The 26,801-nt window shown below is 36.2% G+C and overlaps 1 protein-coding gene and 1 non-coding gene across 3 annotated transcripts; one reads left to right on the forward strand and one right to left on the reverse strand.

Annotated features, from left to right (window-relative positions):
* The first annotated feature begins 11,418 nt into the window (after positions 1-11,418).
* On the forward strand, positions 11,419-11,522 carry LOC130958385 (small nucleolar RNA R71). Its single transcript, XR_009077510.1, has one exon. It is a non-coding gene; the product is annotated as a small nucleolar RNA R71 (small nucleolar RNA).
* Positions 11,523-16,480: 4,958 nt separating this feature from the next.
* LOC130956215 (LOB domain-containing protein 15-like) lies at positions 16,481-24,439 on the reverse strand. 2 transcript variants are annotated; one of them, XR_009077037.1, is made up of 4 exons: positions 24,239-24,439; positions 23,911-24,163; positions 22,687-23,823; positions 16,481-16,549 (listed from the first exon to the last, which is right to left on the reverse strand). XR_009077037.1 is itself a non-coding variant. In XM_057883266.1 (3 exons), exons 1-3 carry the CDS (start codon positions 24,250-24,252, stop codon positions 23,401-23,403), a joined length of 690 nt encoding a protein of 229 aa, XP_057739249.1. In that variant the 5' UTR covers positions 24,253-24,439; the 3' UTR covers positions 22,553-23,400. The 2 variants fall into 2 exon arrangements, 1 of the variants encoding a protein (XP_057739249.1); XM_057883266.1 differs by lacking the exon at positions 16,481-16,549 and having other exon boundaries at positions 22,553-23,823.
* Positions 24,440-26,801: the final 2,362 nt, after the last annotated feature.

Consider the following 26,801-nt stretch of genomic DNA (forward strand, 5'->3'; position numbering starts at 1 on the left):
ATCCAGTTCTTTGGTGAGCAAAGGAGGTTCATCCTCCCTGATGACAAGTCATCATATACCCATTTTTCAAGCTAATTTCACTTGTTTTGTTAGCATTTATGCACTTTCTTGCATCCTAAGTAAGTGATTTGGAGTGAAAATGCACAACTTCTCTAAATCAAGCAACCACCATGAAATTAATGTTAAATCATGAGGTTTAAGCTAATTTTAATTGCATTTTAATTGATTTATAAGCCTCTTGAATTTAGTGATACTTTGAGTGGTTGTTTGGTTTATTATAGGTGAAGAAAAGAAAAGAAAATGAAAAGCGTGGCATAAAAAGTGTAGCCGAGGAAAGAAAAGCGTGGCCGAATCAAGGGAGAAGTGTGCCGAACTCATAGTGGAAGCAATCTTGCCCTCCACAAGGGCAGAATGCCCTCCACAAGGGCAGCATCATGTAACCAAACCAAGACAAGGCAACCTTGCCCTGCCCACTCCAAGGGCAGAGCACAAAATGGTGCCTTGGAGCCAAGAGAAGCAAACTCTGCCCTGCCCTTGTGGAGAGCAGGATCGGGCACATCAAGGAAAGAAATCCAAGGAAAAATAGCTCCCATGCAAGCTACAGGTTTCGAACAAGGGACCATGAGGAAGCCAAGCCTTGAGACCCACTATGGTGCCAAGAAACCAAGAAAAACTAGCGTGTTTGCTTCCTCCCAGAGTCGAACCCGAGGCGTGCAATATGGCAACCTTGCCCTGCCCTTGGCGCGGGCAGGGCAGCATTCAAAAGCTGGCGCACCAAATTTGCTTCCTGGCGCACCAACCGCGCGCAAAATTCCCTTCTTGGCGCATCAACACATTCCTGCCCTGCCCTTGGCGCGGGCAGGGAGCATCCACGCATCAGCGTGCAGCACGCGCACGCGCGCTTCTCAAATTCTGGCAGCACCAAGCGCACGCACGCTTCACGTTCGCGCGCATCAACATTTTCTGCCCCGCCCTTGGCACGGGCAGGGCAGCCTCTGGCGCACCAAGCTCATGCCAGACACGCACCAACTCGCACCAGAATCGCACATGGCCGCACCAACTCCAAGCACCAAGCATCAATTTTCTGCCCTGCCCTCCACAAGGGCAGGGCAGCCTCCTGGGAGTGGTTTTTGGGCCAAAATTCAAATTGAAAATTGATTTGAATTCATTTCTTCACCAATCTAAAAGCCCATCCAAATCCCATCATCCAAGAATAGAAAGTGTATAAATAGGACTTAGTTTGATGTAATTAGACCTTTTAGCTACCTTTACTTTGAGCTTTGAATTTTTGCTTACATTTTGAGCTTTTGAATTCCGTCTTTGAGCTTTCTTGAGAGATTTGTCCGAGCACCAAGAGGATCAAGGGAGAATTGCTTGATCTCCTTCCTCAATTCCCTTGGGCAATTCTACTCTCCTGTTTTCTGAGTATTGGGTGTGTGAAATTGGGGAAATTCTGTCCCAATTCCCATTCAAACTCCTTGTACTTTATTTTCTGCATAATTCAATCCAAATTATGTTCTTCTACTGCTTCATCTTTAATTTTCTGTCAATTGCTTAGTAACTTCAGATCTGGGAAGGAAATTGGGTTTTAGGCTCTGCTACCTAAGCCCTTGGGATCCTGAGATCACTTTTGGTTCCTCTGTGAACCTTTACTGCACTTTAATTTCCTTGCTGTTTAAATTTCCTGTTTGCATCCAATTCATTTCTGCTACCTTCTTTACTGCAATTTACTTCTTCTTGTTTAGATCCTGCAATCCCATTCCTCAATTCCCCTTTACATTCAGCAATTTATCTTTCTTGCCATTTAAGTTACTGCAATTTAAGTTTCTTGCACTTTAAGTTTCAGTCATTTACTTTCTTGCTCTTTAAGTTTCTGCACTTTTACTCTTCTGTTCTTTATTTTACTGCCCATTTCCCATTTTGGCTTAGCTAAAGTTGCAGAAGAAGAAGATTTAAAACAGCAATTGGATTTTTAATTATGCAGAAAGATTAACAAGAGATCTCAAGGTGGAATTGAAACAGAATTTCTTCAATTCTCTACCCAAGATTTAAAACGAAAATGGAAACTAAGAGAGTTTTCTAATGGAGCCCCCCTACAATAGATGAAAATGATGCCTTTATATAGGCTTTTAAAAATGAAAAATGAAAATGAAATTAAAACAAATTACAAAAATAAAAATCCTAATTTAATTGATCCATGTGCCTTTGAGTGATGATGTGGGCTTAGCTTGCTTTGGATTTGAGGAGAAATGGGTTTGGTCGGCCTTGATTCAATTTGGTGAAGAATTGAATTAAATTGAATTTTGGTTGATTTTTGGCCCATGACAAGTTGCTCCCAGGAGGCTGCCCTGCCCTTGTGGAGGGCAGGGCAGAAAATTGATGCATGGTGCGTGCTTTTGGTGCGGCTTGGTGCTGCCTTGGCGCAGCCTGATGCGTGAAACGCTGCCCTGCCCACGCCAAGGGCAGGGCAAGAAAATTTGATGCGCCAGAATTGTGTTGGTGCGCACGTTGATGCTTGCCGTGCTAAGTTGTGTGCGCGTTGGTGCTTCTTGGTGCTGCCAGGAATTGAGCTTGGTGCTTAGGATGCTGCCCTGCCCTTGTGGAGGGCAGGGCAATGTTGCCTTGGTGCACCACTTCCTTGACCGTGTGTCTCCCTCTTCGAGCCTTGGTGGAAGCATTTTGGTTTATTTTCGCTTGTTTTTGGCCCTTAAAGATGCCTCTCGTTCCTGCCTCAATTGTGCACCAAATATGGATTGCTATATATCGTTGGAAAGCTCTGAATGTCAGCTTTCCAACGCAACTGGAAGCACATCAATCGGACGTCTGTAGCTCAAGTTATAGCCCTTTGAAGTAGGCATGGTCATGCTGTCTGCGGCCAGATTTTAACTTAGCGAAAATTCTTGCTTCCAACCATACTTTACATCACAATTCTGCCCTGCCCTTGGCAAGGGCAGGATCGTGTGCGTGATGGCTGCTTCCTTTCTTGATTTGGTCATGGGCCACGCTTTTAAAAGCGTGGCCTAAGGCTCCAAAGTGTACCCCAACTTCAAAGTGTACCCCAAAGCTCTTTTTTTCTCCTTTTTTGTGCTTCTTTGCTTCTTTTTCTTCTTATTTCCTACAAGATTTATAAAATTAAAATATCAAGAAAATATATCATTTAAGTACAAAAAGCATTCAATATTTAAGCACAAATCATCAATTTCTCGCTTTTCCTCTGTTTAGATCTTGCAATCCCACTCCTTAATTCCCTTTTATCTTCTAGCAATTTATCTTTCTTGCCATTTAAGCTACTGCAATTTACCTTTCTTGCACTTTAAGTTTCAGTCATTTAATTTCTTGTTCCTTAAGTTTCTGCACTTTTACAATTCTGTTCTTAAATTTACTGCCCATTTCCCTTTCCCCCTTTACATTTACTGTCATTTACTTTCTGTTAAACACAAATCACTCAACCAACACTTGATTTGCTTGACTAAACCACCCACTAAACTAAAATTGCTCAATCCTTCAATCCCTGTGGGATCGACCTCACTCTTGTGAGTTATTATTACTTGATGCGACCCGGTACACTTGCCGGTGAGTTTTGTGTTGGATCGTTTTCCACACATCAAGTTTTTGGCGCCGTTGCCGGGGATTGATTAGATCAACAATGATTAAGTGGGTGAGAAGTCTAGATCAAGCATTTTTTTTTTCTTTTCTGTTATTCTAACTCTTACTAACACACTAACTGTTTGAGTTTTTGCTTAAACTAACCAACCAGAACTTCATTCTAGCTACAGATTGAAGTTCCATAGTATTTCTGGGTTTGTGTGTTTATTGTTGTGTGTTTGTATGTCAGGTACAGGAAGATCCTCTACTATCCACTCTGAAATTGATCAAAGGACTCTTCGGAGAATAAGAAGAGCTGAAAGAGGGAAGAATATTGTTGGAGAAGAAGAAGAATCTGAGGAAGAATTCCAAGATATGGAAGGAGATACCAATCAACCAGGAGGAGGAGCCAACAATGACCAACAGAGAAGAGTCTTGGCTTCATACACATTTGCAAATGCTAGGCATTGTGGGAGTAGCATTCTTCCTCCCAATGTCAATGCAAACAACTTTGAACTCAAGCCACAACTCATCACTCTGGTGCAAAACAATTGTTCCTTTGGAGGAGGGCCTTTGGAGGATCCAAACCAACATTTGTCTACTTTCTTGAGAATTTGTGACACAGTGAAAACAAATGGTGTACCTCCTGATAGCTATAAGTTGCTTCTCTTCCCATTCTCTCTCAGGGATAAAGCAACTCAATGGCTAGAGACCTTTCCAAAAGAAAGCATCAACACTTGGGATGACTTGGTGAGCAAGTTCCTTGCCAAATTCTATCCACCTCAAAGAGTCCTAAGGTTGAAGACAGAGGTTCAAACATTCACTCAAATGGAGGCCGAGAGCTTATATGAAGCATGGGAAAGATATAAGGCTCTATTGAGGAAGTGTCCACCAGAGATGTTCACTGAGTGGGACAAGCTACAAAACTTCTATGAAGGCCTCACCCTTAAAGCTCAAGAAGCTCTTGATCACTCTGCCGGAGGCTCTCTACAACTCATGAAAACCACAGAGGAAGCTCGAAACCTCATTGATATGGTGGCCAACAACCAATATTTCTTTGCTCATCAAAGACAACGCCAACCATCACAGAGAAGAGGAGTCATGGAGTTGGAAGGAGTTGATTCAATCTTAGCTCAAAACAAGATGATGCAGCAACAGATTCAACAACAATTTGAGCAAATGGCTAAGAGAATTGATGGCTTGCAAGTGGCAGCAGTGAGCACCACAAGCCAACCTCCAACCACTTGGGTGCAAAGTGAAGAAACTCAAGAGGAGCAACAACAAGAGCAGGTTCAATACATGCACACCCAAAATCCTGGAACAAATGAAGTCTATGGTGACACCTACAATCCATCTTGGAAGAATCATCCCAACCTCAGATGGGGAGACAACCATAATCAAAACCAACAACCATGGCAAAGAAACACAGGCCAAAACAATTGGAAAAACACAAACCATAACCCCCAGCCAAACACTAACCAAAACTCATACAGAAAACCACAAAACAACTACCCAAATTCTAACCAATACCCAACCAATAACCACCCAACTAACCAAAACACTTACCTTCATCCATCAACACCCCAAAACCAACCCATCTCACAAGATTCACAGAGAATCACCAATCTAGAGCTACTCATGGAGAAACTAATGAAGAGCCAGGAATTGACAAACAAGAATCAAGAAGCTACCATGAAGAACCTAGAGAGGCAGATTGGACAAATCTCTAAGAAGATCTCTGTTGAGAAACCATCAAGTTCACTACCTAGTGATACCATCCCCAACCCAAAGGAAGAATGCAAGGTGGTGCAACTGAGAAGTGGAAAAGTGTTAACCGATGGCAACCAAGGAGCAACAAAGAAGCTTATGGAGAATGACACTGAGCCAACAAAGAATGATGAAGCCATCAACAAAGACACAATAACCAAGAGTGTTCCAGAACAACTCACAGAGGAAGACAACAAGCCACAGAAGTTGAAGCAAGGAAAGCAAATCATGGAAGAATCAAGCCCAAAACAACATCAAGTGGAGAAGAACCCAACACCACCACTACCTTATCCACAAAGATTTCACAAGGAAACAAAGGATCAGCACTTCCACAAATTTCTTGAGACTTTCAAGAAGTTGGAGATTAACATACCTTTGGCAGAGGCTTTGGAGCAAATGCCCCTGTATGCTAAGTTTCTAAAAGAGCTCATCAACAAGAAAAGGGATTGGAATGAGAAGGAAACAGTGATGCTTAGTGAGGAATGCAGTGCACTCATTAAAAAGGGACTCCCTCCCAAGCTTGAAGACCCTGGAGGTTTCTTCTTGTCATGCACTATTGGGAACCTATTCATTAACAAGGGGATGTGCGATTTAGGAGCAAGCATAAATCTAATCCCATATTCTCTAGTGAAAAAGCTTGGCATAGAGGAGGTGAAACCAACAGAGATGACTTTGGAATTGGTGGATCAATCAATAGTCTATCCTAAGGGGCTGATTGAGAACCTTTTAGTTAAGGTTGGCAAGTTCATCTATCCGGCAGACTTTGTAATCTTAGATTCTTCAGAAAATGGAAATGACTCCATAATACTTGGTCGACCATTTTTGGCCACTGCTAGAGCCATTGTGGACATAGAGCAAGGAGAGTTAACCCTCAGGATGCATGAGGAAAGCATCATCCTGAAAGTCTTTCCGGAAGAACAAAGGGATGAAGAAACAGGCAAAATGAGTAATGATCTCCCTCCAAAGCAATCCACTGAAAAGGAAGTGGAACAGAAAAACAAACAGATGCAAGAAGAAAAGGGGATTCACAAGGAAGCAGGGGTGATCAGCAGAAAGGAAGGCATCACGACTCAAGTAACTGCCAAGAAAGGAAGATCAACAAGCAAGAAAAAGGTGAAGAATAAGAAAAAGGCTCACAAAGGGTGGAAGAACAAGAAAATCCCAACTGAAGGATTTTCTAAGGGTGATAAGGTGCAATTAATATACCAACAGCAGGGAGCAGAAGATTATTACACTGTCAACCAAATTCTTTCTCTTGAGCATATGGAAATTGAGCATCAAAGCACACAGAGAAAGCTGACAGTGAGAGGTGACAAATTGAGACATCACCAACATCAACCACCTTAAAGGGAGGTCAATGTCAAGCTAATGACAATAAAAGAGCGCTTGTTGGGAGGCAACCCAACCTGAGGTAGTTTCTTATCATAGCTTTTCAATAAAAATGTTGAGTAATTGTTGTGCATTGCAAGGAGCTAAGTTTGGTGTTGCACACCAAAACAATTTGAGGGAGAATGAAAACTTCTAAGTTTGGTGTTCCACCAAAAAGATCATTTAATACATTCTCACCTCTTGCATGATTCTAGCTCCAAGTAATCAAACACATTATTCAACTGTTGAATTGTTTTCTAGCTTTTATTCCATTAACCTTTAGCAAGAACACATGGTTTCAAATATGGTTAACTTGTTACATCTGGGACAGTGGCAAAACAATTAAGTTTGGTGTTCACACACCAAAATCAATCCAGGAGCCACACTCAGTATTATGCTTACTGACCATATAATTAAGGGCTTGAGAAGCAAGCAACTTTGAGGATTATGCAGGATATGAATCAACAATTGAAGATTTTATGCATCCTAACTCAAAGAAAACACGGCAGAAAGAAAAATCAAAGAGCTGCAACTTCAAAGGTTGTATCTAAACTTAATCCGTGCTGCTGTGAAATGTTTTGAATTTGGAAACCATTATATGCCTTGCTAAAGTGTTCATCTAGTTGCAAGTGAAATTATTTGTGAAAATGATAAGTCTGCATAATGCTTGTATCCATCACTTAGCTTTAAATATTGCTTTGCTTCCCATATGCTTAAATAAAAGAGTTTGGTTTGAATTGAAAAGAGAAAAATCCAATGTTGCATGAGTATGAATGGAAGTTGGTGGTGGCACATGTGTTTGATTAAATGCATAACTCATGAAATAAGTGTTGCATAATATCATTCTCATTCAATTATAAGTTAGCTTGCTGTTACATAGACCTTTATCAATAATGAAACACCCTTGGTAACAAAAACAGAAAGAAAAGGAAGAAAGAAAAAGCCAAAATGGCAAGAAAAACAAAGAATAAAGGTTGGACACCAATGGTTTGGACCCTAGGACAAATGCCTGTGGTGTTCTTGTACTGAGATCTGCTTGGATGAGTAAATTCTAAGGGGTATTTTAAAACCCGGTCACTTAGATCAACTGATTTGGGATGGCCAATTGAAAATCCACAATAAAGAGCAACTTAGATACAAAGCACTTAGTGATCCAAAGAGATGCTGGGCATCAATGATCCTAGGAAGAATTAGTGAGCTAAGTGTCTGTGGTGGAAAGATGTTGAGCAAAATAAAAGAAAATGAAGCCAAAGGCTAAGCTGCAACATTTAACACCAAACCTCTTAAAGAATAAAAAGCTTGTTAAAGCATTGTAAACCAAGAAAAGTTACCAAGGGAGTGATCAAAAGGAGAGTCTTATAACAGCAAGTTTAGCAAACCTTGGATGCAAAATGTGTATTATGCAGCAGCAACAATAAGTGAGTATCATTGTCTGCATAAATGCCCCATGAATTGAAGTTCTGCTATCTGCATAATAAGGATTTGTGTTCTTTTCTTATTCATATCATTTACTCTTAGTTTTGATGCTTGCTTGGGGACAAGCAAGGTTTAAGTTTGGTGTTGTGATGACAAGTCATCATATACCCATTTTTCAAGCTAATTTCACTTGTTTTGTTAGCATTTATGCACTTTCTTGCATCCTAAGTAAGTGATTTGGAGTGAAAATGCACAACTTCTCTAAATCAAGCAACCACCATGAAATTAATGTTAAATCATGAGGTTTAAGCTAATTTTAATTGCATTTTAATTGATTTATAAGCCTCTTGAATTTAGTGATACTTTGAGTGGTTGTTTGGTTTATTATAGGTGAAGAAAAGAAAAGAAAATGAAAAGCGTGGCATAAAAAGTGTAGCCGAGGAAAGAAAAGCGTGGCCGAATCAAGGGAGAAGTGTGCCGAACTCATAGTGGAAGCAATCTTGCCCTCCACAAGGGCAGAATGCCCTCCACAAGGGCAGCATCATGTAACCAAACCAAGACAAGGCAACCTTGCCCTGCCCACTCCAAGGGCAGAGCACAAAATGGTGCCTTGGAGCCAAGAGAAGCAAACTCTGCCCTGCCCTTGTGGAGAGCAGGATCGGGCACATCAAGGAAAGAAATCCAAGGAAAAATAGCTCCCATGCAAGCTACAGGTTTCGAACAAGGGACCATGAGGAAGCCAAGCCTTGAGACCCACTATGGTGCCAAGAAACCAAGAAAAACTAGCGTGTTTGCTTCCTCCCAGAGTCGAACCCGAGGCGTGCAATATGGCAACCTTGCCCTGCCCTTGGCGCGGGCAGGGCAGCATTCAAAAGCTGGCGCACCAAATTTGCTTCCTGGCGCACCAACCGCGCGCAAAATTCCCTTCTTGGCGCATCAACACATTCCTGCCCTGCCCTTGGCGCGGGCAGGGAGCATCCACGCATCAGCGTGCAGCACGCGCACGCGCGCTTCTCAAATTCTGGCAGCACCAAGCGCACGCACGCTTCACGTTCGCGCGCATCAACATTTTCTGCCCCGCCCTTGGCACGGGCAGGGCAGCCTCTGGCGCACCAAGCTCATGCCAGACACGCACCAACTCGCACCAGAATCGCACATGGCCGCACCAACTCCAAGCACCAAGCATCAATTTTCTGCCCTGCCCTCCACAAGGGCAGGGCAGCCTCCTGGGAGTGGTTTTTGGGCCAAAATTCAAATTGAAAATTGATTTGAATTCATTTCTTCACCAATCCAAAAGCCCATCCAAATCCCATCATCCAAGAATAGAAAGTGTATAAATAGGACTTAGTTTGATGTAATTAGACCTTTTAGCTACCTTTACTTTGAGCTTTGAATTTTTGCTTACATTTTGAGCTTTTGAATTCCGTCTTTGAGCTTTCTTGAGAGATTTGTCCGAGCACCAAGAGGATCAAGGGAGAATTGCTTGATCTCCTTCCTCAATTCCCTTGGGCAATTCTACTCTCCTGTTTTCTGAGTATTGGGTGTGTGAAATTGGGGAAATTCTGTCCCAATTCCCATTCAAACTCCTTGCACTTTATTTTCTGCATAATTCAATCCAAATTATGTTCTTCTACTGCTTCATCTTTAATTTTCTGTCAATTGCTTAGTAACTTCAGATCTGGGAAGGAAATTGGGTTTTAGGCTCTGCTACCTAAGCCCTTGGGATCCTGAGATCACTTTTGGTTCCTCTGTGAACCTTTACTGCACTTTAATTTCCTTGCTGTTTAAATTTCCTATTTGTATCCAATTCATTTCTGCTACCTTCTTTACTGCAATTTACTTCTTCTTGTTTAGATCCTGCAATCCCATTCCTCAATTCCCCTTTACATTCAGCAATTTATCTTTCTTGCCATTTAAGTTACTGCAATTTAAGTTTCTTGCACTTTAAGTTTCAGTCATTTACTTTCTTGCTCTTTAAGTTTCTGCACTTTTACTCTTCTGTTCTTTATTTTACTGCATTTCTCCCTTCCCCCTTTACATTTACTGTCATTTAATTTCTGATAAACACAAATCACTCAACCAAAACTTGATTCGCTTGACTAAACCACCCACTAAACTAAAATTGCTCAATCCTTCAATCCCTGTGGGATCGACCTCACTCATGTGAGTTATTATTACTTGATGCGACCCGGTACACTTGCCGGTGAGTTTTGTGTTGGATCGTTTTCCACACATCACTCCCAAGTCTCATTTCCAAATAACTTGTCATTTAGCTTCATGATTGCTCCAAGGTATTTAGCAACTTGCTCTTCAGTGACATACTCATCCTCTTCAGAGGAAGAATACTCATCAGAGCTCATGAAAGGCAGAAGTAAGTCCAATGGAATCTCTATGGTCTCATTTTGAGCCCCAGATTCCCATGGTTCCTCATTGGGGAACTCATTGGAGGCTAGTGCACGCCCATTGAGGTCTTCCTCAGTGGCGTTCACTTCCTCCCCTTCCTCTCCAAATTCGGCCATATTGATGGCTTTGCACTATCCTTTTGGATTTTCTTCTGTGTTGCTTGGAAGAGTACTTGGAGGGAGTTCAGTAACTTTCTTGCTCAGCTGTCCCATTTGTCCTTCCAAATTCCTAATGGAAGACCTTGTTTCAGTCATGAAACTTTGAGTGGTTTTGATTAGATCAGAGACCATGGTTGCTAAGTCAGAGGGGTTCTGCTTAGAATTCTCTGTCTGTTGCTGAGAAGATGATGGAAAAGGCTTGCCATTGCTAAACCTGTTTCTTCCACCATTGTTGTTGTTGAAACCTTGTTGAGGTCTCTCTTGATTCTTCCATGAGAGATTTGGGTGATTTCTCCATGAAGAATTATAGGTGTTACCATAGGGTTCTCCTAGGTAATTCACCTCTTCCATTGAAGGGTTCTCAGGATCATAAGCTTCTTCCTCAGATGAAGCATCCTTAGTACTGCTTGGTGCATTTTGCATTCCAGACAGACTTTGAGAAATCAAATTGACTTGTTGAGTCAATATCTTGTTCTGAGCCAGTATGGCATTCAGAGTATCAATCTCAAGAACTCCTTTCTTCTGACTTGTCCCATTGTTCACAGGATTTCTCTCAGAAGTGTACATGAATTGGTTATTTGCAACCATTTCAATTAGTTCTTGAGCCTCTGTAGGCGTCTTCTTCAGATGAAGAGATCCTCCAGCAGAGCTATCCAAAGACATCTTGGATAGTTCAGAGAGACCATCATAGAAAATACCTATGATGCTCCATTCAGTAAGCATGTCAGATGGACATTTTCTGATCAATTGTTTGTATCTTTCCCAAGCTTCATAGAGGGATTCTCCATCCTTCTGTCTGAAGGTTTGGACTTCCACTCTAAGCTTACTCCATCTTTGTGGTGGAAAGAACTTTGCCAAGAAGGCATTCACTAGCTTTTCCCAAGAGTCCAGGCTTTCTTTAGGTTGAGAGTCCAACCATATTCTAGCTCTGTCTCTTACAGCAAAAGGGAATAGCATCAGCCTATAGACCTCAGGGTCTACCCCATTAGTCTTGACTGTGTCACAGATTTGTAAGAATTCAGCTAAAAACTGATGAGGATCTTCCATTGGAAGTCCATGGAACTTGCAATTCTGTTGCATTAGAGAAACTAATTGAGGCTTAAGCTCAAAGTTGTTTGCTCCAATGGCAGGGATAGAGATGCTTCTCCCATAGAAGTCGGGAGTAGGTGCAGTAAAGTCACCCAGCACCTTCCTTGCATTGTTTGCATTATTGTTGTTTTCGGCTGCCATGTCTTCTTCTTCTTTGAAGAATTCGGTCAGGTCCTCTAAAGAAAGTTGTGCTTTGGCTTCTCTTAGCTTTCTCTTCAAGGTCCTTTCGGGTTCAGGGTCAGCTTCAACAAGAATGCCTTTGTCTCTGCTCCTGCTCATATGAAAGAGAAGAGAGCAAGAAAATGTGGAATCCTCTATGTCACAGTATAGAGATTCCTTGAGGTGTCAGAGGAAAAGAGAAATAGAAAGAAGAAGGAGAAGAAGAATTCGAACTTTAATTAGATAAGGTTCGAATTGTGCATTGAGAAGGAGTGGTACTCCATAAATAGAAGGATGTGAGAGGGAGGGAAGTATTTTTTTTCGAAAATTAATTAAAATATTTTGAAAACTTTTTTGAAAAACACTAATTGATTTTCGAAAATAAAAGTGGAAAAGAAATCAAGTGATTTTTGAAAAAGATTTTTAAATTAGAAATCAAAAAGATTTGATTGAAAACTATTTTGAAAAAGATGTGGTTAAGAAGATATGATTGGTTTTAAAAAGATGTGATTGAAAAGATATGATTTGAAAAAAATTTTAAAAAGATATGATTTGAAAACAATAAAAAAAAAAGATTTGATTTTAAAAATTAATGACTTGCCTAACAAGAAAAGATATGATTCAAACATGAAACCTTCCTCAACAGAAAAGGCAAAAAATGTTCAATCAAATCATTAATTGTTAGTAAGTATCTTTGAAAAAGGAAAGAAATTAATTTTGAAAACATTTGATTGAAAAGATATGATTTGAAAAAGATTTGATTTTTAAAAAACTTTGAAAACTTGAGAAAAAAAATCGATTTGAAAACAAAATCTTCCCCCTAGCACCATCCTGGCGTTAAACGCCCAGAATGGTATCCATTCTGGCGTTTAACGCCCAAAATGCACCCTTTTTGGGCGTTAAACGCCCAACCAGGTACCCTGGCTGGCGTTTAAACGCCAGTCTGCCTTCTTCACTGGGCATTTTTGAATGCCCAGCTTTTTCTGTATAATTCCTCTGCAGTATGTTCTGAATCTTTAATTCTCTGTATTATTGACTTGAAAAGACACCAATAAAAAATATTTTTGGATTTTTAATAATCAAAATGCAACAAGAATCAAATAACAATGCATGCAAGACACCAAACTTAGCAGTTTGTATACTATTGACACTATATGAGACACATAAACACTCAAGTCAAAAGAATTCAAAGATCAGAGTAAGAAATCATCAAGAATTACTTGAAGATCCTTAAAACACATGAATGAATGCATGCAATTGACACCAAACTTAAGATGAGACTCTAGACTCAAACAGGAAACATAAAATCTTTTTGGTTTTTATGGTTTTTGTAAATTTTTTTGGGATTTTCGAAAATTAAGTGGAAAAAGATATCAAAATTCTTAATGAGAATTCCAGGAATCAGTGCAATGCTAGTCTAGGACTCCGGTCCAGGAATTAGACATGGCTTCACAGCCAGCCAAGCTTTCAAAGAAAGCTTCGGTCCAAAACACTAGACATGGCCAAAGGCCAGCCAAACCTTAGCAAATCACTGCTCCAAAAGCAAGATTGATGAAAATCAACAAGCTCTTGTGATGAAAAGTTGAAACCTCGGTCCAATGAAATTAGACATGGCTTTACAGCCAGCCAGATTTCAACAAATCATCATGAAACTCTAGAATTCATCTTCAAGAATTTCGAAAAAAAATAAATGCCTAATCTAAGCAACAAGATGAACCGTCAGTTGTCCATACACAAGAACAATCCCCGGCAACGGCGCCAAAAACTTGGTGCACGAAATTGTGATCAATACTTTTCAAAACATAAACAATCCCTAGTAATGGCTCCAAAGGCTTGGTGCTCAATACCATGGCATAAACACAACTTCGCACAACTAACCAGCAAGTGCACTGGGTCGTCCAAGTAATAAACCTTACGCGAGTAAGGGTCGATCCCACGGAGATTGGTGGTATGAAGCAAGCTATGGTCACCTTGTAAATCTCAGTCAGGCAGACTCAAATGGGTATAGATGATGAATAAAGTAATAAGATAAAGATAGAGATACTTATGCATATCATTGGTGAGAGCTTCAGATAAGCGAATGAAGATGCATTCCCTTCCGTCTCTCTGCTTTCCTAATGTCTTCATCCAATCCATCTTACTCCTTTCCATGGCAAGCTCATGTAGGGTTTCACCGTTGTCAATGGCTACCTCCCATCCTCTCATTGGAAATACGTCCCTGATGCTCTGTCACAGCATAGGCTAACCATCTGTAAGTTCTCAATCAGGCCGGAATAGAATCCAGTGATTCTTTTGCGTCTGTCACTAACGCCCCGCCCTCAGGAGTTTGAAGCACGTCACAGTCATTCAATCATTGAATCCTACTCAGAATACCACAGACAAGGTTAGACCTTCCGGATTCTTTTGAATGCCGCCATCAGTTCTTGCCTATACCACGAAGACTCTGATCTCACGGAATGGCTGACTCGTTTGTCAGGCGAGCACTCGGTTGTCAGGCGATCAACCATGCATCATGCAATCAGAAATCCAAGAGATATTCACTAAGCCTCAAATGCTTGTAGAACAAGAATGGTTGTCAGTCACCTTGTTCATAGGTGAGAATGGTGATGAGTGTCAATCATCACATTCATCAAGTTGAAGAACAAGTGATATCTTGGACAAAGAACAAGCGGAATTGAATAGAAGAACAATAGTAATTGCATTAATACTCGAGGTACAGCAGAGCTCCACACCTTAATCTATGGTGTGTAGAAACTCCACCGTTGAAAATACATAAGAACAAGGTCTAGGCATGGCCGAATGGCCAGCCTCCCAAATGATCTAAGATAGCATAAGATTAGAAGATAGCTACCCAGATTCTTAGACATCAAATACAATAGTAAAAAGTCCTATTTATAGAGAACTAGTAGCCTAAGGTGTACAGAGATGAGTAAATGACATAAAAATCCACTTCCGGGCCCACTTGGTGTGTGCTTGGGCTGAGCAATGAAGCATTTTCGTGTAGAGACTTGTCTTGGAGTTAAACGCCAGCTTTTATGCCAGTTTGGGCGTTTAACTCCCATTTAGGTGCCAGTTCCGGCGTTTAACGCTGGAATTTCTTGAGGTGACTTTGAACGCCGGTTTGGGCCATCAAATCTTGGGCAAAGTATGGACTATCATATATTGCTGGAAAGCCCAGGATGTCTACTTTCCAACGCCATTGAGAGCGCGCCAATTGGGCTTCTGTAGCTCCAGAAAATCCACTTCGAGTGCAGGGAGGTCAGAATCCAACAGCATCTGCAGTCCTTTTCAGTCTCTGGATCAGATTTTTGCTCAGATCCCTCAATTTCAGCCAGAAAATACCTGAAATCACAGAAAAACACACAAACTCATAGTAAAGTCCAGAAAAGTGAATTTTAATTAAAAACTAATAAAAATATAATAAAAACTAACTAGATCATACTAAAAACATACTAAAAACAATGCCAAAAAGCATACAAATTATCCGCTCACCAAAAACTAAAAAAAATAATTACTGCCTATTTCTAAAACCATAGCTCTCTGGTCTCAGCGGGGATCTTCTTGTAGCTGGGCCAGAAATAGTCATACATCAGCTTGATGACGTTGATCATCTCCTGAGTACATACATTTTTTTCGGTGTGAACCTATCAACAATCCACAAATAAATCAATATGGTAATATAAATTAAAACTTCAAAAGCAAATAACAATAATATATAGGGATTTTTATAGAAATTTTGGCAAAGTTTCATCTATAACTGAAATGCACTACAAACTCGTTCCATCAACAATTAATTTAAACAACACCAAATATCAACAATCAATGAACAACAAACAATAAACAAGAATTAACATCCATAAATCCACTAAATCCACTAAACTAGAATCAATAATCAGACACTTTCAGCAATTCAATAATCAGAAAACCTGAAATACTTTCATCCATTCAAACCTACAGCCCTAAATCCACTAAACTAGAATAAAAAATCAAAACACTTTCGGTAATTCAATAATCAGGAAACATGACACACTTTCAGCTATTCAAACCTACAACCATAAATCCACTAAACTAGAATCAATAGTCAGACACTTTCAGCAATTTAATAATCAGAAAACATGAAACACTTTCAGCTATTCAAACCTACAGCCCAAAATCCGCTAAACTAAAACCAATAATCATACACTTTCACCAATTCAATAATCAGAAAATATATTATACTTAAAGTGATACTTACCCCGTACCGCCATCAGGCCAAATCATCAACCGTACGATGGAAGGTGGTGGCGAGGCATCAGCTGCCTCACTTCCCTAAGAGGACTCGGGGCCGCGGCTTCCATTGCTAGAGGCGGCATCGCCGTGGAAGCAGGCTGCTGAGCGGTTGGAGGCAGCATCATCGCCGTATATAGAGGGACGTAGTTGGGGGTTAGGGACTATAATGAACGGCTGGTCCGCTAAACCTGCAACCTGTGATGTCACTAGGGTAGTCATAGTAGAGGGAGAGGATCCAGAATTTCTGAGGATTTCCTACTATGACCCTCTACCACGACCATGACCACATCCACGACCAGTAGCCTGATCTGCTGAACCTCCACATGTCGTCATGTCTGCAAATAGATACCAGTTAACAAAAATTTAGAACAACAAATCAGCAATACATTACAATAATACCAATGTAATTCTTATAACTAACACCACAAATATAAGTGCAACATTGGATAATCTAAATAACAAGTATCTTAGAACACAACCATTTCAACCATTACAATCGTTTATCACAAAAATATTTAATTAACTATGCCAAGAAAAAATCAAACATCCTAAATCACATGGTAGCTATAACATGCAATTTAAAACAAACAATAGACATAGAGGCATATAAACGAACACTTGGTGTGCACATACATCAAAGATGAAAAATCAACGCAACTAAGTAACAGTTGACAATTCAAATTCAAGTCAATGCTATTCAACCAAATTTCAACAATTTTTCAACAAAACAAATAGTCTTTTAACATCAATTCACACAAATTCAGCATGTTCAACACAAAATTATCAGCATTATCCATCAATTCAGTCAGTTTCTAATACTTTCAGCAATATAACACAAACTAATAATCCTAAAACTAACATATCTTAACCACCTAAAATCCACTAAAATCAGAAAATTTTCTCTAACTAAATTAATTAACTAAAATTAGACTAATAAAACAACCTAACACAAACAGAATTTGAAGAAGAAAGAAAAACAAAGGTTAGAGAAACCTGGAATGCAAAACAAGGAGAGAACAGAAAAGAGGTGAAGATGCAGCATCACTATGATGTTGTCGAAGCTAGAAGTGATAGAAGGGTGGTTGCCGAAGGCTGGAAAACTCGCTGGAAGACTGGGACAGGAGCTTCCTTGTTTTTTTGCTGCACTGCAGGTTGGACTCGCGGCAAAGCAGGGTAGCGGCGATGCAATGATGGTGGGGGCGACAGTGGGTTGATGGTGACAGGGAAGGGGCTGTGATGTTTGTGGTATTGGCGACAATGATAGGGATAGTAAAAGAAGTGAGAGAAAAGGAGGAAATTTGAATGAGGGGAAGAGGGTTCGCGCTTTTAATTTACGTCCTAGTTACCATCAGATTTACCGTCAGAAAAATCCGATGGTAAACCATTGCGGGTCACCAAAACATATTGTTTCACAAAGTTGGTTTACCGTCAAAAAAATCTGATGATAAATCCAACGCTAAAAGACACGCAATATATTTTTGTTTCCTTCCAAATATTACCAGCGAATGACCGTCGGAAACTTAAATCCGCCCGTAATTATATAACCTTACGAATTCGACGCCGTTACCAACAGTAATTCTGCCGCCATTCTGCGACACTAAATTCGACGGTAAATCCGACGGTACTTAGTGTTTTTTTTTAGTAGGCATTTTTATCCTTTCGCTCATTACTTAGAGCCAAAATTTTAAAGATAAATTTTCAATTTGTATTCTAATTATTTTTCTAGTTATTTTTTTACATTTTTATTTTTCTCATACGCAGTACCGGACAGACCTAAACGTGTACAGTTATTTACAAGGCAGGTACGCGTTATTTCATAATTAATTGTATTTTCGCGCTCCGAATAATTTTCTAAGCTTAAATTCTATCCGTAAATTTTCAAATTATGAAATTTAAATTTTTTTTAACCCATACCCTCTTAACTCAATTTTAATTATATAATTAGCTAGTAAATTTTTCAGATCTTACAATTTCGATATAACTTTTTACAAATATTATTAAAATAATAAAACTTTTTTATTTTATAATTTGGTGATTTTATGTTAAATAAATTTTTCATTGTGAGTGACCAAATTTAAAAAAAAATAAAAAAGTGTCTACAAATCGAATTTTATTCCAATTTTGTATATTCACCTTCTAAATAATTATTCAAATCTCGCTACGAAAATTCAAATCAAATGCACAGATTATTTGCAAATACAAAGCTATTTACCACTTATAAAATATTGTGAGTGAATATTTTACAAATAACGATTAGACTTTTAACTTATTTTTCTAACTATTTTGTTCAAATTTTTATTTTTAAATATATGTTCATTTTTTTAAAATTATAATATAAAAATTTAATTTTTATTTAAAATTAAGAAAATAATTAAAAAATAGTTTAAGAGTTCAAATCATTTTTCATATTTTATAGCACGGATAACTTTATTTTTTATTCATCATGTTGTGTGCCTTTTATGTGCCATAATCAGAAAAAATCAGCCAACATTTTGTTGAACTTTTCAAAATGATTTTGAGCTTCAACTTACTATTACTAACTTGTTGAAAGAGATCGATCATCACTGAGAAACTTGATACTTAAATTGTAGTAATTTAAAAAAAAAAACAAAAAAAAAGAGAGATTTGGAATCTCATATCAACGAACGTCGAGACCAGTAGTGATCGTCACTATGAATAAACCGATTAAAATTTATATTGTAATAACTCACAGCCATATATATATATGGATTTGCAATCCATGTATTTAACCTAAGGAAGACACTCTGAAACAGCGTAAAAGAGTTCAAAAATATAAAGAGAGACTAAGAATACATATTTTGTGGTTTTTTTTTTTTTAATGGGTGCCACAATAGAATTTTTGTATCTTATTTATGATATAAATCTGTATGTGGCTATGGCCTTAAACCTAAACATTGCATGTGTTTAGGGTACGGAATTTTTTGCTTAGCTATCTTTAGCGTATTTTCGAATCTTCTCACTTAATCATATATGGAGTCATTGAGTCAATGCGTTAAATTCATGGGTTAACGATATTCTACTAACCAAGTGTTGTTATTTTAACAACACAACACATACAATATGATACATTATTCAATTTGGTTGAAAATTCTATCATAGCTTTGTGTAAAATAAAAGCAAAAAACAAATAACAAAAATCAAACACAGGTTGGGACATATAGCTAGGTTCTTTTCTCTTATTCTCTTTACAGGGCATCTACTTATAGAAAGAAAAAATAATCCAAATCTAGCTTTATTTTATGCAACGATTTGAGAAAACTTCAGGGGGTTGCTGAATCATATTGATAAAATCAAATTAATAATATATATATATATGTTGGCAAATGCAAAGATGGTTGAGTGAGATCCAAGTCTTATATAGTAGTGAATAGCTTAGTGATCTTGCATTCTCTTACTCTGTCACATGCATCGGTTATGAGTTCGAGAGCACTCAGAAATAAATGATACAGCGAACCCATACTTAACCAGGATCAAACTCAACTTGTAAATTCAACATTCAATCCAATTTATATATTTATTAAATTACATAAATATATCGTCACTCTCGTTTTTGATAATATTATTCTATGCATTATTTCAAAAAAAATTTCCACTATAATAAAAAGGATAAAATTATATTTTGATCTTCAATATTTAGGTCAAATTTTAATAATTTTGTTTTTAATATTTTAACTATTTTATTTCTGTCTCAAAAAATTTTAAATTAATTCAATGTGATTTTACTATTAAATTTGATATTAATTTTTAATAAAATTAATGGGGTAGACATTAATAACGTTACTAGTTAAGTTATATTTTTTTTCATATGTTAGAAAAATATAATCAAAATCTTCTTGTAATACTTCTTCTCCTCAATTTTTTTTTGTACAAAACTCCAAATTCTAATAATGAATCATCAGCGTTTCAAATTAAAAAAAAAAATTATATTAATGATCATTCGTGGATGAATTTTACTTACATACTAAAATCGAATATTATTGGCTCTTCAATATATGAATTATTTGTGTTAAATTTAATAATAAAATAATATTAATCCGCTTAAGACTTTTTTAAAATTGAAATACGACATTTTAAAAAATTTTAAGATTAAAATAAAAAATTAAAAATATTAAAAATTAAATTAAAATTTGATCAAAATATTGAATACCAAAATAATATTTTATCCTAATAAAAATAAGAATGTGTTTTAATAATGTATAATACTTTAAAATAAGTTACAAAAGTGTGATGATTTAGAGTTTGTGTTGAATAAAACACTTGAATGCTTTGCTAAACAACAGACAGAAATATCGCGTTCTTAACAAAAATCGTACTATTTCATATATCAAAATTGCAAAAAACACTCAAACATTGTACCTTAAACGTAATATTTCATTTATAAAAAAAAAAATATTTATTAAATAATAACATAGCATGTACTAAAGAAGTAGGTAACAATGTAACATAGCATGTACTAAAAAAGTAGGTGTGTTTTTTTTTTTTCCAACATCCATTTTTATTAAAAAATATAAATATAAAAGGTTATAATTCATATTTTTATTTTTAATTAATTTTTTTATGTTACACAAAATTATAATACATCAATTAAAATTAATATTGTATAAAAGTTGATATAATATCAATACCTCAATTAAAATTAAAACTATTCAAAAGTTTATGTAATTTTTTTTATCATTGATAGATAACTACTCACTAAAAGGAAAAAAAAAACAGTGCACCTATCACTATATATTAACTTTTAATATAGACTAGTGTTTTAATTAATATTTTTTTCTAAACGAAACACTATGCCAAAAGTGTAGTGCTCTTTGTATTTTTAGAAGGATTCAACTAGGAAGTGAATTTTATTTCAATCAATATAAACTAATTTTTTTTAAAATTATATTATTTATTTTAAATTTTAAATTCTAAATTCTGAATAATAAATTTTCTAAAAATAAAAATTTTACAATTAAAAAAATTTACTAATTAACCGTTAATTTTCTACGCTTATTTTTTTTAAATAAATATTTGTTTTTCTTATTTTATAGATAGTTAGATGTAAAATAAATTTAAGTATATTAATTTTTTAATGTATAAAAAATCAATGAATAATTATTTTAAAATGATATATATATATATATATATATATATATATATATATATATATAGGTGTCACAAAAGTAAAATTAGGTTCACAAATTTGTTCAAATACAAGGAATGATGGTTGGGTGATGTCAACACCAGGAATTAGATGCCAAGACTTGAAGCAATCATGACATGGGACCAATAATTCATGTCACATCTATATAGATATATTAGGGTTCTAAGTTTTCAACTAGAAGATTTATAAACAATAACATTAAGCTTAGTTTGGATATGTGTGCACCCTAAAGAGAAAGAAATTGAATTGAAGAATTCTAAAACAAAAATAGAAGAAAGTGCAAGTCTTTATCTTCATATTTATTGCTTATACGATTGACACTTCCCCCTTAGCACCTCCTTGTTAGTCATAGAGACTAAGCTGAAATCCTCACGCCAAGGAAACCAAATAGCTTTCATTGGAGTATGACCATCCAACAAATATGTTACACACATTAATCTGAGCTATATCCTAATCCTTAAAAAATTATATGTAAAAATTTCGGTTTTCAATAGCACATTAGATATATGTTTTAAGAATAGAAAATTTTATATGTACAAACAAAATCAATTAGTTATGTATTTATATATAAATATATATAATTTTAATTTATTTTTAATATATATTTTATAGTGATAACTACTCAGAACTAACATAATTGTTTAAGAATATATATATTCTTTATCTTTGATTGATGATGTACTCTGATGGAATCAAATCAAATCAAATTTATATTTTATATATAAATATGTAGGCATCAAAAGATGCTATTGTAGAGTTTCTAGAGAATTAATAATGTGGCATGCAGCATAGAATAGAAGAGGGAAAATAAAATTATAAAAACCAATATGTAACTGAGAAGTGTTTAATTCATCAATTATATTCCTTGATCTAAAGATGCCGTTTATTTTTATTTATCTAAGAAAAAAACACTTGATAAAGGCTTTCCCATAACTCCAAAGATGGGTACGTTCTACACACACACATTAATTTCATGTGGGTCTAGTTCTAATTATATGCAATTAAGAGAAAACTTTAGAAGAAACTACAAATATAGTATATAGTAAGTAAAAAAAAACATTCAAAGAAACGAACTCATATTCATATATGAGGAATAAGGGACTCATTACTACTGATGAAGAAACTCATATGAAAAGCAAAACCGCAAGAAAAACAAATGAAAATCTGATCTCAACCACAGAAGATTATACATGCTTCTCCTCTAATGAACACTAATTAATTGTTTCACTGTATTTGTGTTTTGTTACACAGTAGACATTACATTTAATTTCTGAGTGAATTAACATGGCGAAGATTCACAAAGCATACCTTTTGTCTCCCGCAACTTGAGACAGCAAACTCAGAAGCTTCAGTGGCACAGATTAACACGTTTCAAAGAACCACAGCTGTCACGTGCCAAATTAATTTAACCAAACAACAATATCATTATTCACCCTCCTCCTCCTCCCACTATTGCAACAATAATATTTCACAAATTAAACCACCAAATTGAAAAATAGCATCCACTATTAAATACAATTCAAAAGTCTTTTCCTCTTCAATTCCTTTTGCTTCATAAAATGAACAAGCTAAGAGGAAATTGCTATGTGTATACTAAACCAATTAGGCATGGTGTCTACATCAATTATTGCTATGGAAGAAATGTAGATATTAATAATCACAGACCAAGCTAAGGTGCAATGATTCCAATATGGTATTATAGCAACTTTAGATGAAAGGATTGAGTAATGGAATGAAGAAAACTAACCTTCATATATATATATATATATAGTCACCAATATCTAAGTAAAAATTTGGCATTGATCATTTGGACTAAGACAATAATAACAAGATTAATTAATTAAAGCATACAGCCACAGCTTATAGCAATTAACAACATCATCATCAAGGTAGTATAAATTAATACTTCATTCCCATTTTCTTTACTAATTACCGTAACAATTTATTCCACCCTTGATCCCATATCAAAGAGAGAAATAAATGGAATAATTTATTATTATTATTATTATGAAGTTTCCAAATTTAACCAAAATAAGAAATATTGTCACTTGGAATTCTGCTATAGTTGGTGGGAGCCCTCTGTTGTTGTTGGATGTACATGGAGGAAGAAGAGGAAGAAATGGGAGGGAGAGAATTAGGAGGAAGTGGTGGTGGTGGAGGAGGAGGCGGGGGCGGAGGAGCAGCGACGGAAACAGCGGCCCCGGATGAAGGGAGCATAGGAAGATGATGGTGGGAGGAGGGAATAATGATATTGTTATTAGCTTCTCTGAGTTTGTATTTAAGTATTTCTGACCTCACTGCATTGAGTTCAGCTTGTAAAGATTGAACTTGATGCTGCAATGTTGAAATTGCACCCATGCATCCATAAACTGGATCTCTTAGCCTCACATTAGCCTCATAAACTAGACTATTCGCTGCATCAGCTCTTTGGCACTCCGGTACCTCCTAATAAATATTAATAAATAAAGAGTAATTAAATTGTCTTTCCAGTTGGAAGCCTATAAAAAATAATTATATTTTTTGAAGAAATACCATGAGCATCTTGGAGACGTTGCTGGCACCAAAGACTTTGTGGACAGAAGCGAACTTTTGGGGCTCATGAGGTGAGAAATATGGAGAGAAGGGGCATTCTTGTGCGCATCTTCGTCGCAGTAGCTTGCATGCTGCACATGGTGTAATTGTGTTTAGGGTTCCTGGTGGCCCTAACATGTGTCTTCTTCCCATTTGACTTGAAACATTATCTCCTTCCCTCTTTATCTTCTTCCCTATCTCCTCAAATCTCTCCCTACCACCAAATCAAATTAAAATAGGGCTAATTCAACTTAATTAATTAGATAGTCGACAAGATTTGTATTATTACCTTTCTCTGGACATTCAGGCATGCTCTCTGAGTATGTGATAGATAGAGGAAGAGAATACCGAGAGAGAGAGAGAGTCGGAACTCGGAAGGAAAGGGAAGAGAAGAAAAATATGAGTAGTAGAGTGTGCTTAAAAGGCAATCAAGGCTTACACATCCACCTATGTTTTATGTAATTATTATATGAAAGCGTGAGAGAAGAAGGTATTTGTGTTTGTTAGTTAAATTGAAGATTTAAGGAATAATTATATAAATGAGTAGCTAGCTAGCAAGGCAAGTTGAGATGAAAGTGAAGCAAGCACTTGTAAGAGAAGATATATAGTAAGAGAAGATATATAAATTAGTGATGGTGTAAGTGTGCCAGCTCTATGAGTGAAATGCTCACGTGTGTGTTAAATGTGGCTTTGACTTTCTTAATCAACTTTCTGACTCTATTGCCGCCATGCATGTGGATCCTTGCTTCTTATTCTGGCCAGGTCTTCCCCATATTTGACTCTCTTTCTACCTAGCTAGCTAAGCTCTCTTACATATATGTATAAATATTATATATCAACAAATTCAGAATGTTTATGTATCACTTAATTAATCAATACCATATGTAAACAGGTGTAAAACCAGTTGTACTTTTACAATTTATTAAAATGCTATTTTTTAATTTGAGTCTAGCTTCTTTTGAAGAACAGTTAACTAATATAAGATTATGACCAAGGCAATTAATTAAGTTCACTCACTGGGATCAGCGTTTAGAGTATTCAGTGATCAACATCACTGAAAATGTTGGCCGTGGCAATGCAAGCATTATATGATTCTGTCTTGGCAAATTTTAAATTGGATTGAAGATATATGTACATTGAATTACAGTTTAAAAACAATAGTTCGAAATTTGAATCTTGCCTACAGTAATTCATTAGTTTTAGTCACAAATTTTTAAATAGAATTTAAATTTGCGAAGATTAATCTTTAACCGGTCGAAAAATACCATAAAAAAACTAAATAATTTATTACTTCTTGATGTTAATTATCTTATCTAGCTTAAAAATTAAAGTAGTGTTTCTCAAAAACAAATAAGTCTATTATACTCTCACAATGGCCACTTAACGTTCAACAGGTATTAAGGCAGTTGAAAGTGATTCCTTCTTATTTATCAGTGAAATAGGGAAAAAGATTGGACACCTTCCAAGATAAGTAGATAATGTGCTATAAGCAGAAAATGACTCTTGTATGTGATGATGATGTATAATTTATATTGATTGGTAGAGGTATGTATGGTGATTTGGGACATCTCACCCTAGCTCATGCCATGTGAAGAAGATATCATTTCGAATTTATAAGAATCTATATAACCAAAACAGTTGTTTGATTTCAACAACTCTGATCAGATGAATTCTCCAATTTTTTTTTTTATAAATTCAGTGCAAGTGACTAAGACAGTTAACTTCTTAACTATATATAATTTGTCTTCACCCAAATGAATAGCATTTTCCCTTAAAGCACACCTTAACATAATACAAAGAAACCAAAACCTCACCTTTCAAAATTAAAATTGCACATCCATATATATGATATGATGTGTTATGGAATTAACAATAATATATGTATATATCCACCTAGCAGTGAGAGATTAATCTTTTAGTTTATATCTCAGAAAAGGACCTAAACTAGATTTATGCAGAGATTTAGTCCAAACAAATTAAGGTTGGCACAAATCAATTAGTACTATCTCTCCATATCTAATTTGTTGGAATGAAATGATCCTATTGGCTATGTGTTCAGTAAGAAACTATCTAATCTTTTATATAGGTTCTAGAAACTAGAAAAAATTAACTTTCACTTAATTAATTTAGTTCATTTTTTATTTTGATTTTAAAATTTCTTGTTTTACAGGGATTTAAGATTTATAATTTAGAATTTAAGATTAAAAGTTTATAATTACAGTTTAAAAATTAAAATAAATAAAATAATTTTCAAAAGTTAACTAAAAAATAGCTCTTTAGCTTTTATTTTTTCGTCTCTAATCCTTCACTTATTTTTTGAATATATCCAAAACATTTTATGTAATTTAAAATATATATTTTTATCTCCAAATTATATAAGCTCATATCTTCCAAAATATTTCAATCCTAGTACAATTATTTATAGAAGTGTTCCCTATCAAATTGGGTGGTGAAAGAGAGGTAGCTAGGGGTGGTAATAAATAAATGAATAAAAATTGAATGAAATAACGTAAAAAGGAATACGTAGACTCTAAGGGAGGTGGGAGTGGCACCATCCATTCTTGTTTGACCCGTATTTTGAGCCTTACTATTCGCCCCTTTGTCTTCTCTATCCCCCAAACCCCAACTTTTTTTTCTTTAAAAAACTACTCCATCTTCTGTGTTCACCAAAACCTAGAACAAACCACGTCCATTCTACTAAACAAATTGTTATATTTACAATTTACATGTTAAGTACTCACAAATATAGAACATTCGTTTAAAATTCAAATCTAAAAGGGTCAACCCACATATATTGTCATCAAAGGAAAACCCTAAACTTTGGTCTTCTTACTTTCTATACTATCACTGTC

Source organism: Arachis stenosperma, chromosome 10, assembly GCF_014773155.1.
Source record: "Arachis stenosperma cultivar V10309 chromosome 10, arast.V10309.gnm1.PFL2, whole genome shotgun sequence".
NCBI classification, from domain to species: Eukaryota; Viridiplantae; Streptophyta; class Magnoliopsida; order Fabales; family Fabaceae; genus Arachis; species Arachis stenosperma.